Source organism: Salmo salar, chromosome 01 (genome assembly GCF_965601325.2).
Source record: "Salmo salar chromosome 01, fSalSal1, whole genome shotgun sequence".
NCBI classification, from domain to species: domain Eukaryota; kingdom Metazoa; phylum Chordata; class Actinopteri; order Salmoniformes; family Salmonidae; genus Salmo; species Salmo salar.
Window position 1 is genome coordinate 1,347,879 of NC_138291.1, and position 18,293 is coordinate 1,366,171.

General features: G+C 44.6%; 1 protein-coding gene across 5 annotated transcripts in view; it reads left to right on the forward strand.

Moving 5' to 3' along the window:
- The window catches only part of LOC106610160 (attractin), a 200,869-nt gene that overhangs the window by 129,194 nt on the left and 53,382 nt on the right, over window positions 1-18,293 (forward strand). Inside the window, exon 25 of one of the 5 annotated variants that reach the window (XM_045704661.2) lies at window positions 3,525-4,049. The exons of the other annotated variants lie outside the window; for them this stretch is intronic. Coding sequence (XP_045560617.1) covers window positions 3,525-3,644 — 120 coding nt within the window. The 3' untranslated portion in view covers window positions 3,645-4,049. Of the gene's footprint in view, window positions 1-3,524; window positions 4,050-18,293 lie in introns of those variants that run through there. 5 annotated transcript variants of the gene reach the window in all.

An 18,293-nucleotide genomic window follows, 5' to 3' on the forward strand; every position in this document is an offset into this window, starting at 1 on the left:
GATGGCTGTAATCACATCTAGCTAAGTGGATGGGTCTATTATCTAGACATGTTGGTGTAATACTATAGATGGCTGTAATCACATCTAGCTAAGTGGATGGGTCTATTATCTAGACATGTTGGTGTAATACTATAGATGGCTGTAATCACATCTAGCTAAGTGGATGGGTCTATTATCTAGACATGTTGGTGTAATACTATAGATGGCTGTAATCACCCCCCATCTAGCTAAGTGGATGGGTCTATTATCTAGACATGTTGGTGTAATGCTATAGATGGCTGTAATCACATCTAGCTAGATGGATGGGTCTATTATCTAGACATGTTGGTGTAATACTATAGATGGCTGTAATCACATCTAGCTAAGTGGATGGGTCTATTATCTAGACATGTTGGTGTAATACTATAGATGGCTGTAATCACATCTAGCTAAGTGGATGGGTCTATTATCTAGACATGTTGGTGTAATACTATAGATTGCTGTAATCACCCCCCCATCTAGCTAAGTGGATGGGTCTATTATCTAGACATGTTGATGTAATACTATAGATGGCTGTAATCACCCCCCATCTAGCTAAGTGGATGGGTCTATTATCTAGACATGTTGGTGTAATACTATAGATGGCTGTAATCACATCTAGCTAAGTGGATGGGTCTATTATCTAGACATGTTGGTGTAATACTATAGATGGCTGTAATCACATCTAGCTAAGTGGATGGGTCTATTATCTAGACATGTTGGTGTAATACTATAGATGGCTGTAATCACCCCCCATCTAGCTAAGTGGATGGGTCTATTATCTAGACATGTTGGTGTAATACTATAGATGGCTGTAATCACATCTAGCTAAGTGGATGGGTCTATTATCTAGACATGTTGGTGTATTACTATAGATGGCTGTAATCACATCTAGCTAAGTGGATGGGTCTATTATCTAGACATGTTGGTGTAATACTATAGATGGCTGTAATCACATCTAGCTAAGTGGATGGGTCTATTATCTAGACATGTTGGTGTAATACTATAGATGGCTGTAATCACATCTAGCTAAGTGGATGGGTCTATTATCTAGACATGTTGGTGTAATACTATAGATGGCTGTAATCACCCCCCATCTAGCTAAGTGGACGGGTCTATTATCTAGACATGTTGATGTAATACTATAGATGGCTGTAATCACATCTAGCTAAGTGGATGGGTCTATTATCTAGACATGTTGGTGTAATACTATAGATGGCTGTAATCACATCTAGCTAAGTGGATGGGTCTATTATCTAGACATGTTGGTGTAATACTATAGATGGCTGTAATCACCCCCCATCTAGCTAAGTGGATGGGTCTATTATCTATACATGTTGGTGTAATACTATAGATGGCTGTAATCACCCGCCATCTAGCTAAGTGGATGGGTCTATTATCTAGACATGTTGGTGTAATACTATAGATGGCTGTAATCACATCTAGCTAAGTGGATGGGTCTATTATCTAGACATGTTGGTGTAATACTATAGATGGCTGTAATCACATCTAGCTAAGTGGATGGGTCTATTATCTAGACATGTTGGTGTAATACTATAGATGGCTGTAATCACCCCCCATCTAGCTAAGTGGATGGGTCTATTATCTAGACATGTTGATGTAATACTATAGATGGCTGTAATCACATCTAGCTAAGTGGACGGGTCTATTATCTAGACATGTTGATGTAATACTATAGATGGCTGTAATCACATCTAGCTAAGTGGATGGGTCTATTATCTAGACATGTTGGTGTAATACTATAGATGGCTGTAATCACATCTAGCTAAGTGGATGGGTCTATTATCTAGACATGTTGGTGTAATACTATAGATGGCTGTAATCACATCTAGCTAAGTGGATGGGTCTATTATCTAGACATGTTGGTGTAATACTATAGATGGCTGTAATCACCCCCCATCTAGCTAAGTGGATGGGTCTATTATCTAGACATGTTGATGTAATACTATAGATGGCTGTTATCACTCCCCATCTAGCTAAGTGGATGGGTCTATTATCTAGACATGTTGATGTAATACTATAGATGGCTGTAATCACATCTAGCTAAGTGGATGGGTCTATTATCTAGACATGTTGGTGTAATACTATAGATGGCTGTAATCACCCCCCATCTAGCTAAGTGGATGGGTCTATTATCTAGACATGTTGGTGTAATACTATAGATGGCTGTAATCACATCTAGCTAAGTGGATGGGTCTATTATCTAGACATGTTGGTGTAATACTATAGATGGCTGTAATCACATCTAGCTAAGTGGATGGGTCTATTATCTAGACATGTTGGTGTAATACTATAGATGGCTGTAATCACATCTAGCTAAGTGGATGGGTCTATTATCTAGACATGTTGGTGTAATACTATAGATGGCTGTAATCACATCTAGCTAAGTGGATGGGTCTATTATCTAGACATGTTGATGTAATACTATAGATGGCTGTAATCACCTCCCATCTAGCTAAGTGGATGGGTCTATTATCTAGACATGTTGGTGTAATACTATAGATGGCTGTAATCACCCCCCATCTAGCTAAGTGGATGGGTCATGTAATAATCTGTCCCGAAGTGGAGTCTTTTGTTTAGACATGTAGCTAGCTAGGTAGCTAGCTGGCTAAACAACAAACCGGAATAACCCCCAACTCACACTACTACCAATACTAACATTGTCATAGCTGTAGTATGAATCTGCAGGTAGCTAAAGCTAACCAACTAGGTTCAATATTAGCCGGCTAGCTAGCATTAGGCCATAACTAGCAATGCAAATGTACTTCTGATTCAAATAATGTTACTACACAGATCATACACGTAACGTTAGCTAGCGAGTCAGCAAGCTAACGTTCGCTAGCTAGGTAACAGTATGCTTTTACTTTCAATAAAAATGACTTTCTGACAAAGTTTAGAAACTTATCTGGAAAGTGTAGCTAAACTCTTACCCGTTATACATGGATGAATGTTTCACAGCAGACTGAAACCATTTAACTCTGTTTTGTTTTGTAGCTGCATCTTGTTTGGCCGGCGTTGTATCAAGTCACTCTGGTTCACACTGACTTTGGCGTGTAAGTTAACCCGGGTGTAGGTTAACCCGGGTGTAGGTTAACCCGGGTGAGGTTAACCCGGGTGTAGGTTAACCCGGGTGGCTCAGTTGGTAGAGCATGGTGTTTGCAACACCAGGGTTGTGGGTTTGATTCCCACAGGGGGCCAGTACGGAGAAAAAAAAATGTATGAAATGTATGCATTCACTACTGTAAGTCGCTCTGGATAAGAGCGTCTGCTAAATGACTAAAATGTAATGTAAAATGTGTACAGAAAGTAGCCCATCACTTTATCCAACTGATCTGTCGATAGCGCCTGCTAAATTCAGGGCATCAATGTTGTTGAGACAAGTAGCAAAACTTTTGTAGTTCTCGATGGCTAACGTTATATCTTTCAAAAAACATTGCGGTAGAAAGGACTGTCAACACATACTGAACAGCTCATGTTATTAACAGAAGAGTACTACATGGCAGACCAATCCAAACTCATCTCCCGGGAATGTCCAGCCCATACATTATCTCAGCCAATCATGGCTAGTGGGAAGGTTCCTGGTCTTTTCGATGTCGCCAACTTAGCAACCCCCGTCCCAAAGCACTCCCAGGCGGCCCAGTCCTCGCCGCAGCAGTCCCTCGTGGGCCCCACCCCCGTCCCAAAGCACTCCCAGGCGGCCCAGTCCTCGCCGCAGCAGTCCCTCGTGGGCCCCACCCCCGTCCCAAAGCACTCCCAGGCGGCCCAGTCCTCGCCGCAGCAGTCCCTCGTGGGCCCCACCCCCGTCCCAAAGCACTCCCAGGCGGCCCAGTCCTCGCCGCAGCAGTCCCTCCCAGCTGCAGTCAGAGCAGGAGATGTTCACCCCCTCCGCGTCCAGACTGCAAATGAATCGCGCATGCGGGAAGCCGCCGCTGGGTGAGAGGAATAACGCTGTAGGAGAGAGGCATAGGGCGGGATGTAAAATGTCTAAATAAATCACTGCATTTGACTCACACAGCCTCAGTCACTTACTCACCTTGTCCACTGTGTGTGTGCCTCCTCTGTGACGTAAGCTAAACATTTAGCTGGCTAGCTCATCATGTCTCAGTCTAAACTGTACACTCCAAAAATACAGAAAGGAGTGGGAATCAAACCCTGAATGCAAAGGCCGGTGGAAGCCGTTTATTGGAGATGATACACGGACATACTGCCTGTATTGTAAGGCTGATTTCTACGCCAAACTTAGTGATGTAAAAAAAACACATGACAACTCAAAAGGCAAAGCCTTATAACAGTTCCACCCAAAACAAGCTGCCATTTATGGTTAAAAAAAATGGACTCTGCCAAAAAGGCTGAGGCTACCATGGCATTAGCTAATCGCTGAACACTGTTCCATGCTGTTCCATGTGATCACATTGGAGAAGCATGTAGAGCTGCTTTCTCAGACTCCACTGCTGCTACCCACTTCAAAACTCACAGGACAAAGTGCACAGAAATGATTAATGGTGTTCTAGCAGCATACTTTCTGAAAACGTTGGTCTCAGATGTGGGTGAAAAGCGTTTCAGCCTCCTCCTCGATGGGTCCACGGATGTAAGTGTTTCTAAGTACCTGGGGGTTGTGATAAGGTACTTTAGTGACACCAAGCAGACAATTGTATCATCATTTCTGGGGGCTTGTTGAGTTGGAGGGAGGAGATGCCAAATCTATAGCCCCGTGCTGTTGTGGCTTTCCTCGAGAAGTGTTGTCTTAAAAAAGAGAAACTCCTGGGGATAGGGACTGACAACGCCTCTGTTATGACGGGGATTAACGATGGGGTCCATAAAGTGCTGAAGGAGGAGTATGGCCTAAAATATCTGGTTCTTATTCGCTGTGTGTGCCACTCTCTGCAGCTTGCTCATTTGTAGTTCTAAACATATTTAGGATGTTTTTTTACTGACTTTGTGTCTCCCACAGCGTCATTCCTCTCTCCTACGATGTTATTCCTCTCTCCTACAGCGTTATTCCCCTCTCCTACAGCGTTATTCCCCTCTCCTACAGCGTTATTCCTCTCTCCTACAGCGTTATTCCTCTCTCCTACAGTGTTATTCCTCTCTCCTACAGCGTTATTCCTCTCTCCTACAGCGTTATTCCCCTCTCCTACAGTGTTATTCCTCTCTCCTACGGCGTTATTCCTCTCTCCTACGGCGTTAATCCTCTCTCCTACGGCGTTATTCCTCTCTCCTACAGCGTTATTCCCCTCTCCTACAGCGTTATTCCTCTCTCCCACAGCGTTATTCCTCTCTCCCACAGCGTTATTCCTCTCTCCCACAGCGTTATTCCTCTCTCCCACAGCGTTATTCCTCTCTCCACAGCGTTATTCCTCTCTCCCACAGCGTTATTCCTCTCTCCCACAGCGGTATTCCTCTCTCCCACAGCGGTATTCCTCTCTCCTACAGCGTTATTCCTCTCTCCTACAGCGTTATTCCTCTCTCCTACAGCGTTATTCCTCTCCTACAGTGTCCATCACAATTACATGCACATGGCCAATTATGCAAATTAGGTGATGACGTCATTTAGAGACTTCTAGGACAGCCAATAGCTGCTTTCCTTACTGAGGAGTTGGCAACACTGGGTCTTTTTCCATGGCTAAACCAACTGGGCTTGTAATTTAACAATTGTATTCGTATTTATGGATGGAATACAAGTTTGTTATTATTAAGGCACATGAAAGTTCACATGAAAGTTCACCTTACATTAGGCGTTTCTGCCAAACAACGCGTTTTGGTACAAAAATAAATGTTTACATTCAAATGCTTCTCCTGTGAAGTAGTGATGTGCGACATAAGCCTAGTTTCCTATTCACAGAGAATGACGCAGGCTGTTAATTCATATTCACAGAGAATGACGCAGGCTGCTAATTCATATTCACAGAGAATGACGCAGGCTGCTAATTCATATTCACAGAGAATGACGCAGGCTGTTAATTCATATTCACAGAGAATGACGCAGGCTGTTAATTCATATTCACAGAGAATGACGCAGGCTGTTAATTCATATTCACAGAGAATGACGCAGGCTGCTAATTCATATTCACAGAGAATGACGCAGGCTGTTAATTCATATTCACAGAGAATGACGCAGGCTGCTAATTCCTCCACAGGAAAAAAAAAATGTATGAAATGTATGCATTCACTACTGTAAGTCGCTCTGGATAAGAGCGTCTGCTAAATGACTAAAATGTTAAATGTAAATCTAGATAACTAATGTTATTACACGCTATTCAAAAGATTAGCCAGCTAGGCTATGGTAATGTTGCCAAACCGTTCGATAGCTAGGCTATGGTAATGTTACCAAACCGTTCGATAGCTAGGCTATGGTAATGTTACCAAACCGTTCGATAGCTAGGCTATGGTAATGTTGCCAAACCGTTCGATAGCTAGGCTATGGTAATGTTACCAAACCGTTCGATAGCTAGGCTTTGGCAGGTTCTAGAGATGGATTTGTCATGTAGGGAAAAATTATCCAAAGATGGGTAGGGGAAACCATCGTCTTTGACTTTCCAATCTATTTTTATCTCCAAAGTTTTGAAGCTCCTGTAATGTGCACGGCCTAGCTATTGAACGGTTTGGTAATGTGGACAGCCTAGCTATTGAACGGTTTGGTAATGTGGATAGCCTAGCTATCGAACGGTTTGGTAATGTGCACGGCCTAGCTATCGAACGGTTTGGTAATATGGATAGCCTAGCTATCGAACGGTTTGGTAATGTGGGTAGCCTAGCTATCGAACGGTTTGGTAATGTGGATAGCCTAGCTATCGAACGGTCTGGTAATGTGGATAGCCTAGCTATCGAACGGTCTGGTAATGTGGATAGCCTAGCTATCGAACGGTTTGGTAATGTGGATAGCCTAGCTATTGAACGGTTTGGTAATGTGGATAGCCTAGCTATTGAACGGTTTGGTAATGTGGATAGCCTAGCTATCGAACGGTTTGGTAATGTGGATAGCCTAGCTATTGAACGGTTTGGTAATGTGGATAGCCTAGCTATTGAACGGTTTGGTAATGTGGATAGCCTAGCTATCGAATGGTTTGGTAATGTGGATAGCCTAGCTATCGAACGGTTTGGTAATGTGGATAGCCTAGCTATCAAACGGTTTGGTAATGTGGACAGCCTAGCTATTGAACGGTTTGGTAATATGGATAGCCTAGCTATTGAACGGTTTGGTAATATGGATAGCCTAGCTATTAAACGGTTTGGTAATATGGACAGCCTAGCTATTAAATTGGTAATATGGATAGCCTAGCTATTAAACTGGTAATGTGGACAGCCTAGCTATTGAACGGTTTGGTAATGTGGACAGCCTTGCCATTGAACGGTTTGGTAATATGGACAGCCTAGCTATTGAACGGTTTGGTAATGTGGATAGCCTAGCTATCGAACGGTTTGGTAATGTGGACAGCCTAGCTATCGAACGGTTTGGTAATATGGACAGCCTAGCTATAGAACGGTTTGGTAATATGGATAGCCTAGCTATTGAACGGTTTGGTAATATGGATAGCCTAGCTATTAAACTGGTAATGTGGATAGCCTAGCTATTAAACTGGTAATATGGATATAGCTATTAAACGGTTTAGACTAGTGCCGTGTTTTTCTACATTGTAGACATGGTGCACCATTCGGTAGATTCATTCCATGGTTCTCACATCGATGGGAAGTGGAGTAATAGGCTACATTGACTGCTGATGATGCACCCCGCAAATGATGTAACAACGCGCTGAGCTGCACCAATCAAAGCAGTGGGGCGTGGTCAAAACCAGTCATCGTAACTTTCACAATACATTCATTTGACTTGGTGAAAAATAATAAATAATAATAATTGAACTAACTAGCTTACCACTTTTCCCATGTGGTTTCTTCCTTCACACACACTCCATGATTATGACCTCTTTATAAATATTTGATAAAATTCTTCATTTTGTGTATGATTACCTAGAAACAAGGGTGGCTCAACTTACCCCACTCTCCCCTACACGTACCCCACTCTCCCCCACTCTCCCTGCATCCCACTGCTGGCTTGATTCTGAAGCTAAGCAGGGTTGGTCCTGGTCAGTCCCTGGATGGGAGACCAGATGCTGCTGGAAGTGGTGTTGGAGGGCCAGTAGGAGGCACTCTTTCCTCTGGTCTAAAATAAAATATCCCAATGTACCAGGGCAGTGATTGGGGACATTGCCCTGTGTAGGGTGCCGTCTTTCGGATGGGGTGTTAAACGGGTGTCCTGACTCTCTGTGGTCATTAAAGATCCCATGGTGCTTATCGTAAGAGTAGCGGTGTTAACCCTGGTGTCCTGGCTAAATTCCCAATCTGGACCTCATACCATCATGGCCACCTAATCATCCCCAGCTTCCAATTGGCTCATTCATCCCTCTCCTCTCCCCTGTAACTATTCCCCAGGTCGTTGCTGTAAATGAGAATGTGTTCTCAGTTAAATAATGGTAAAATAAAAAAATAAAAAGAATACTCAGGGAGAAAAAGGTGTAGATTCACGTGCAGAGCGCAGCGTTTTTTTAGAATCCATCACAGTTGGCAGGACTACTTTCCAGAACACAAAGAACACAAACAGGGCTACGTTCCAGAACACAAAGAACACAAACAGGGCTATGTTCCAGAACACAAACAGGGCTATGTTCCAGAACACAAACAGGGCTATGTTCCAGAACACAAAGAACACAAACAGGGCTACGTTCCAGAACACAAAGAACACAAACAGGACTACGTTCCAGAACACAAAGAACACAAACAGGGCTACGTTCCAGAACACAAACAGGGCTACGTTCCAGAACACAAAGAACACAAACAGGGCTACGTTCCAGAACACAAAGAACACAAAGAACACAAACAGGGCTACGTTCCAGAACACAAAGAACACAAACAGGGCTACGTTCCAGAACACAAACAGGGCTACGTTCCAGAACACAAAGAACACAAACAGGGCTACGTTCCAGAACACAAAGAACACAAACAGGGCTACGTTCCAGAACACAACGAACACAAACAGGACTACGTTCCAGAACACAAACAGGGCTACGTTCCAGAACACAAAGAACACAAACAGGGCTATGTTCCAGAACACAAACAGGGCTACGTTCCAGAACACAAAGAACACAAACAGGGCTACGTTCCAGAACACAAAGAACACAAACAGGGCTACGTTCCAGAACACAAACAGGGCTACGTTCCAGAACACAAACAGGGCTACGTTCCAGAACACAAAGAACACAAACAGGGCTATGTTCCAGAACACAAACAGGGCTACGTTCCAGAACACAAAGAACACAAACAGGGCTACGTTCCAGAACACAAACAGGGCTACGTTCCAGAACACAAAGAACACAAACAGGACTATGTTCCAGAACACAAAGAACACAAACAGGGCTACGTTCCAGAACACAAACAGGGCTACGTTCCAGAACACAAACAGGGCTACGTTCCAGAACACAAACAGGGCTACGTTCCAGAACACAAACAGGGCTACGTTCCAGAACACAAAGAGGGCTACGTTCCAGAACACAAAGAGGGCTACGTTTCAGAAAACAAAGAACACAAACAGGGCTACGTTCCAGAACACAAAGAACACAAACAGGGCTACGTTCCAGAACACAAAGAACACAAACAGGACTATGTTCCAGAACACAAAGAACACAAACAGGGCTACGTTCCAGAACACAAACAGGGCTACGTTCCAGAACACAAACAGGGCTACGTTCCAGAACACAAACAGGGCTACGTTCCAGAACACAAACAGGGCTACGTTCCAGAACACAAAGAACACAAACCGGGCTACGTTCCAGAACACAAACAGGGCTACGTTCCAGAACACAAAGAACACAAACAGGGCTACGTTCCAGAACACAAAGAACACAAACAGGACTACGTTCCAGAACACAAAGAACACAAACAGGGCTACGTTCCAGAACACAAAGAACACAAACAGGACTACGTTCCAGAACACAAACAGGGCTACGTTCCAGAACACAAAGAACACCAACAGGGCTATGTTCCAGAACACAAAGAACACAAACAGGACTACGTTCCAGAACACAAAGAACACCAACAGGGCTACGTTCCAGAACACAAAGAACACAAACAGGGCTACGTTCCAGAACACAAAGAACACAAACAAGGCTACGTTCCAGAACACAAAGAACACAAACAGGACTCCGTTCCAGAACACAAAGAACACAAACAGGACTCCGTTCCAGAACACAAAGAACACAAACAGGACTACGTTCCAGAACACAAACAGGGCTACGTTCCAGAACACAAAGAACACAAACAGGGCTATGTTCCAGAACACAAACAGGGCTACGTTCCAGAACACAAAGAACACAAACAGGGCTACATTCCAGAACACAAAGAACACAAACAGGGCTACGTTCCAGAACACAAACAGGGCTACGTTCCAGAACACAAACAGGGCTACGTTCCAGAACACAAAGAACACAAACAGGGCTATGTTCCAGAACACAAACAGGGCTACGTTCCAGAACACAAAGAACACAAACAGGGCTACGTTCCAGAACACAAACAGGGCTACGTTCCAGAACACAAACAGGGCTACGTTCCAGAACACAAAGAACACAAACAGGGCTATGTTCCAGAACACAAACAGGGCTACGTTCCAGAACACAAAGAACACAAACAGGACTATGTTCCAGAACACAAAGAACACAAACAGGGCTACGTTCCAGAACACAAACAGGGCTACGTTCCAGAACACAAACAGGGCTACGTTCCAGAACACAAACAGGGCTACGTTCCAGAACACAAACAGGGCTACGTTCCAGAACACAAAGAGGGCTACGTTTCAGAACACAAAGAACACAAACAGGGCTACGTTCCAGAACACAAAGAGGGCTACGTTTCAGAACACAAAGAACACAAACAGGGCTACGTTCCAGAACACAAAGAACACAAACAGGGCTACGTTCCAGAACACAAAGAACACAAACAGGGCTACGTTCCAGAACACAAACAGGGCTACGTTCCAGAACACAAACAGGGCTACGTTCCAGAACACAAACAGGGCTACGTTCCAGAACACAAACAGGGCTACGTTCCAGAACACAAACAGGGCTACGTTCCAGAACACAAAGAACACAAACCGGGCTACGTTCCAGAACACAAACAGGGCTACGTTCCAGAACACAAAGAACACAAACAGGACTACGTTCCAGAACACAAAGAACACAAACAGGGCTACGTTCCAGAACACAAAGAACACAAACAGGACTACGTTCCAGAACACAAACAGGGCTACGTTCCAGAACACAAAGAACACCAACAGGGCTATGTTCCAGAACACAAAGAACACAAACAGGACTACGTTCCAGAACACAAAGAACACCAACAGGGCTACGTTCCAGAACACAAAGAACACAAACAGGGCTACGTTCCAGAACACAAAGAACACAAACAGGACTACGTTCCAGAACACAAACAGGGCTACGTTCCAGAACACAAACAGGGCTACGTTCCAGAACACAAAGAACACAAACAGGGCTACGTTCCAGAACACAAAGAACACAAACAGGGCTACGTTCCAGAACACAAAGAACACAAACAGGGCTACGTTCCAGAACACAAAGAACACAAACAGGGCTACATTCCAGAACACAAAGAACACAAACAGGGCTACGTTCCAGAACACAAAGAACACAAACAGGGCTACATTCCAGAACACAAAGAACACAAACAGGGCTACGTTCCAGAACACAAAGAACACAAACAGGGCTACGTTCCAGAACACAAAGAACACAAACAGGGCTACGTTCCAGAACACAAAGAACACAAACAGGGCTACGTTCCAGAACACAAAGAACACAAACAGGACTACGTTCCAGAACACAAACAGGGCTACGTTCCAGAACACAAAGAACACAAACAGGGCTACGTTCCAGAACACAAAGAACACAAACAGGGCTACGTTCCAGAACACAAAGAACACAAACAGGGCTACGTTCCAGAACACAAAGAACACAAACAGGACTCCGTTCCAGAACACAAAGAACACAAACAGGACTACGTTCCAGAACACAAACAGGGCTACGTTCCAGAACACAAACAGGGCTATGTTCCAGAACACAAACAGGGCTACGTTCCAGAACACAAAGAACACAAACAGGGCTACGTTCCAGAACACAAAGAACACAAACAGGGCTATGTTCCAGAACACAAACAGGGCTACGTTCCAGAACACAAAGAACACAAACAGGGCTACGTTCCAGAACACAAACAGGGCTACGTTCCAGAACACAAACAGGGCTACGTTCCAGAACACAAACAGGGCTACGTTCCAGAACACAAAGAACACAAACAGGGCTATGTTCCAGAACACAAACAGGGCTACGTTCCAGAACACAAAGAACACAAACAGGACTATGTTCCAGAACACAAAGAACACAAACAGGGCTACGTTCCAGAACACAAACAGGGCTACGTTCCAGAACACAAACAGGGCTACGTTCCAGAACACAAACAGGGCTACTTTCCAGAACACAAACAGGGCTACGTTTCAGAACACAAAGAACACAAACAGGGCTACGTTCCAGAACACAAAGAACACAAACAGGACTATGTTCCAGAACACAAAGAACACAAACAGGGCTACGTTCCAGAACACAAACAGGGCTACGTTCCAGAACACAAACAGGGCTACGTTCCAGAACACAAAGAACACAAACCGGGCTACGTTCCAGAACACAAACAGGGCTACGTTCCAGAACACAAACAGGGCTACGTTCCAGAACACAAAGAACACAAACAGGGCTACGTTCCAGAACACAAAGAACACAAACAGGGCTACGTTCCAGAACACAAAGAACACAAACAGGACTACGTTCCAGAACACAAAGAACACAAACAGGGCTACGTTCCAGAACACAAAGAACACAAACAGGACTACGTTCCAGAACACAAACAGGGCTACGTTCCAGAACACAAAGAACACCAACAGGGCTATGTTCCAGAACACAAAGAACACAAACAGGACTACGTTCCAGAACACAAAGAACACCAACAGGGCTACGTTCCAGAACACAAAGAAAACAAACAGGGCTACGTTCCAGAACACAAAGAACACAAACAGGACTACGTTCCAGAACACAAACAGGGCTACGTTCCAGAACACAAAGAACACAAACAGGGCTACGTTCCAGAACACAAACAGGGCTACGTTCCAGAAGACAAACAGGGCTACGTTCCAGAACACAAAGAACACAAACAGGGCTATGTTCCAGAACACAAACAGGGCTACGTTCCAGAACACAAAGAACACAAACAGGGCTACGTTCCAGAACACAAACAGGGCTACGTTCCAGAACACAAAGAACACAAACAGGGCTAAGTTCCAGAACACAAACAGGGCTACGTTCCAGAACACAAAGAACACAAACAGGACTATGTTCCAGAACAAAAAGAACACAAACAGGGCTACGTTCCAGAACACAAACAGGGCTACGTTCCAGAACACAAACAGGGCTACGTTCCAGAACACAAACAGGGCTACGTTCCAGAACACAAAGATGGCTACGTTTCAGAACACAAAGAACACAAACAGGGCTACGTTCCAGAACACAAAGAACACAAACAGGGCTACGTTCCAGAACACAAAGAACACAAACAGGACTATGTTCCAGAACACAAAGAACACAAACAGGGCTACGTTCCAGAACACAAACAGGGCTACGTTCCAGAACACAAACAGGGCTACGTTCCAGAACACAAACAGGACTACGTTCCAGAACACAAAGAACACATACCGGGCTACGTTCCAGAACACAAACAGGGCTACGTTCCAGAACACAAAGAACACAAACAGGGCTAAGTTCCAGAACACAAAGAACACAAACAGGACTACGTTCCAGAACACAAAGAACACAAACAGGGCTACGTTCCAGAACACAAACAGGACTACGTTCCAGAACACAAACTGGGCTACGTTCCAGAACACAAAGAACACCAACAGGGCTATGTTCCAGAACACAAAGAACACAAACAGGACTACGTTCCAGAACACAAAGAACACCAACAGGGCTACGTTCCAGAACACAAAGAACACAAACAGGGCTACGTTCCAGAACACAAAGAACACAAACAGGACTACGTTCCAGAACACAAACAGGGCTACGTTCCAGAACACAAAGAACATAAACAGGGCTATGTTCCAGAACACAAACAGGGCTACGTTCCAGAACACAAAGAACACAAACAGGACTACGTTCCAGAACACAAAGAACACAAACAGGGCTACGTTCCAGAACACAAACAGGGCTACGTTCCAGAACACAAACAGGGCTACGTTCCAGAACACAAAGAACACAAACAGGGCTACGTTCCAGAACACAAAGAACACAAACAGGGCTACGTTCCAGAACACAAAGAACACAAACAGGGCTACATTCCAGAACACAAAGAACACAAACAGGGCTACATTCCAGAACACAAAGAACACAAACAGGGCTACGTTCCAGAACACAAAGAACACAAACAGGGCTACGTTCCAGAACACAAAGAACACAAACAGGGCTACGTTCCAGAACACAAAGAACACAAACAGGGCTACGTTCCAGAACACAAAGAACACAAACAGGACTACGTTCCAGAACACAAACAGGGCTACGTTCCAGAACACAAAGAACACAAACAGGGCTACGTTCCAGAACACAAAGAACACAAACAGGGCTACGTTCCAGAACACAAAGAACACAAACAGGGCTACGTTCCAGAACACAAAGAACACAAACAGGACTCCGTTCCAGAACACAAAGAACACAAACAGGACTACGTTCCAGAACACAAACAGGGCTACGTTCCAGAACACAAAGAACACAAACAGGGCTACGTTCCAGAACACAAACAGGGCTACGTTCCAGAACACAAAGAACACAAACAGGGCTACGTTCCAGAACACAAACAGGGCTATGTTCCAGAACACAAACAGGGCTACGTTCCAGAACACAAAGAACACAAACAGGGCTACGTTCCAGAACACAAAGAACACAAACAGGGCTACGTTCCAGAACACAAACAGGGCTACGTTCCAGAACACAAACAGGGCTACGTTCCAGAACACAAACAGGGCTACGTTCCAGAACACAAAGAACACAAACAGGGCTATGTTCCAGAACACAAACAGGGCTACGTTCCAGAACACAAAGAACACAAACAGGGCTACATTCCAGAACACAAACAGGGCTACGTTCCAGAACACAAACAGGGCTTCGTTCCAGAACACAAACAGGGCTACGTTCCAGAACACAAAGAACACAAACAGGGCTATGTTCCAGAACACAAACAGGGCTACGTTCCAGAACACAAAGAACACAAACAGGACTATGTTCCAGAACACAAAGAACACAAACAGGGCTACGTTCCAGAACACAAACAGGGCTACCTTCCAGAACACAAACAGGGCTACGTTCCAGAACACAAACAGGGCTACGTTCCAGAACACAAAGAACACAAACAGGGCTACGTTCCAGAACACAAAGAACACAAACAGGGCTACGTTCCAGAACACAAAGAACACAAACAGGGCTACATTCCAGAACACAAAGAACACAAACAGGGCTACATTCCAGAACACAAAGAACACAAACAGGGCTACGTTCCAGAACACAAAGAACACAAACAGGGCTACGTTCCAGAACACAAACAGGGCTACGTTCCAGAACACAAAGAACACAAACAGGGCTACGTTCCAGAACACAAAGAACACAAACAGGACTACGTTCCAGAACACAAACAGGGCTACGTTCCAGAACACAAAGAACACAAACAGGGCTACGTTCCAGAACACAAAGAACACAAACAGGGCTACGTTCCAGAACACAAAGAACACAAACAGGGCTACGTTCCAGAACACAAAGAACACAAACAGGACTCCGTTCCAGAACACAAAGAACACAAACAGGACTACGTTCCAGAACACAAACAGGGCTACGTTCCAGAACACAAACAGGGCTATATTCCAGAACACAAACAGGGCTACGTTCCAGAACACAAAGAACACAAACAGGGCTACGTTCCAGAACACAAAGAACACAAACAGGGCTACGTTCCAGAACACAAACAGGGCTACGTTCCAGAACACAAACAGGGCTACGTTCCAGAACACAAAGAACACAAACAGGGCTATGTTCCAGAACACAAACAGGGCTACGTTCCAGAACACAAAGAACACAAACAGGGCTACGTTCCAGAACACAAACAGGGCTACGTTCCAGAACACAAACAGGGCTACGTTCCAGAACACAAAGAACACAAACAGGGCTACGTTCCAGAACACAAAGAACACAAACAGGGCTACATTCCAGAACACAAAGAACACAAACAGGGCTACATTCCAGAACACAAAGAACACAAACAGGGCTACGTTCCAGAACACAAAGAACACAAACAGGGCTACGTTCCAGAACACAAAGAACACAAACAGGGCTACGTTCCAGAACACAAAGAACACAAACAGGACTACGTTCCAGAACACAAACAGGGCTACGTTCCAGAACACAAAGAACACAAACAGGGCTACGTTCCAGAACACAAAGAACACAAACAGGGCTACGTTCCAGAACACAAAGAACACAAACAGGGCTACGTTCCAGAACACAAAGAACACAAACAGGACTCCGTTCCAGAACACAAAGAACACAAACAGGACTACGTTCCAGAACACAAACAGGGCTACGTTCCAGAACACAAACAGGGCTATGTTCCAGAACACAAACAGGGCTACGTTCCAGAACACAAAGAACACAAACAGGGCTACGTTCCAGAACACAAACAGGGCTACGTTCCAGAACACAAACAGGGCTACGTTCCAGAACACAAACAGGGCTACGTTCCAGAACACAAAGAACACAAACAGGGCTATGTTCCAGAACACAAACAGGGCTATGTTCCAGAACACAAAGAACACAAACAGGACTATGTTCCAGAACACAAAGAACACAAACAGGGCTACGTTCCAGAACACAAACAGGGCTACGTTCCAGAACACAAACAGGGCTACGTTCCAGAACACAAACAGGGCTACGTTCCAGAACACAAACAGGGCTACTTTCCAGAACACAAACAGGGCTACGTTTCAGAACACAAAGAACACAAACAGGGCTAGGTTCTAGAACACAAAGAACACAAACAGGGCTACGTTCCAGAACACAAAGAACACAAACAGGACTATGTTCCAGAACACAAAGAACACAAACAGGGCTACGTTCCAGAACACAAACAGGGCTACGTTCCAGAACACAAACAGGGCTACGTTCCAGAACACAAAGAACACAAACCGGGCTACGTTCCAGAACACAAACAGGGCTACGTTCCAGAACACAAACAGGGCTACGTTCCAGAACACAAAGAACACAAACAGGGCTACGTTCCAGAACACAAAGAACACAAACAGGGCTACGTTCCAGAACACAAAGAACACAAACAGGACTACGTTCCAGAACACAAAGAACACAAACAGGGCTACGTTCCAGAACACAAAGAACACAAACAGGACTACGTTCCAGAACACAAACAGGGCTACGTTCCAGAACACAAAGAACACCAACAGGGCTATGTTCCAGAACACAAAGAACACAAACAGGACTACGTTCCAGAACACAAAGAACACCAACAGGGCTACGTTCCAGAACACAAAGAAAACAAACAGGGCTACGTTCCAGAACACAAAGAACACAAACAGGACTACGTTCCAGAACACAAACAGGGCTACGTTCCAGAACACAAAGAACACAAACAGGGCTACGTTCCAGAACACAAAGAACACAAACAGGGCTACGTTCCAGAACACAAACAGGGCTACGTTCCAGAACACAAACAGGGCTACGTTCCAGAACACAAAGAACACAAACAGGGCTATGTTCCAGAACACAAACAGGGCTACGTTCCAGAACACAAAGAACACAAACAGGACTATGTTCCAGAACACAAAGAACACAAACAGGGCTACGTTCCAGAACACAAACAGGGCTACGTTCCAGAACACAAACAGGGCTACGTTCCAGAACACAAACAGGGCTACGTTCCAGAACACAAAGAACACAAACAGGGCTACGTTCCAGAACACAAAGAACACAAACAGGACTACGTTCCAGAACACAAACAGGGCTTCGTTCCAGAACACAAAGAACACAAACAGGGCTACGTTCCAGAACACAAAGAACACAAACAGGGCTACGTTCCAGAACACAAAGAACACAAACAGGGCTACG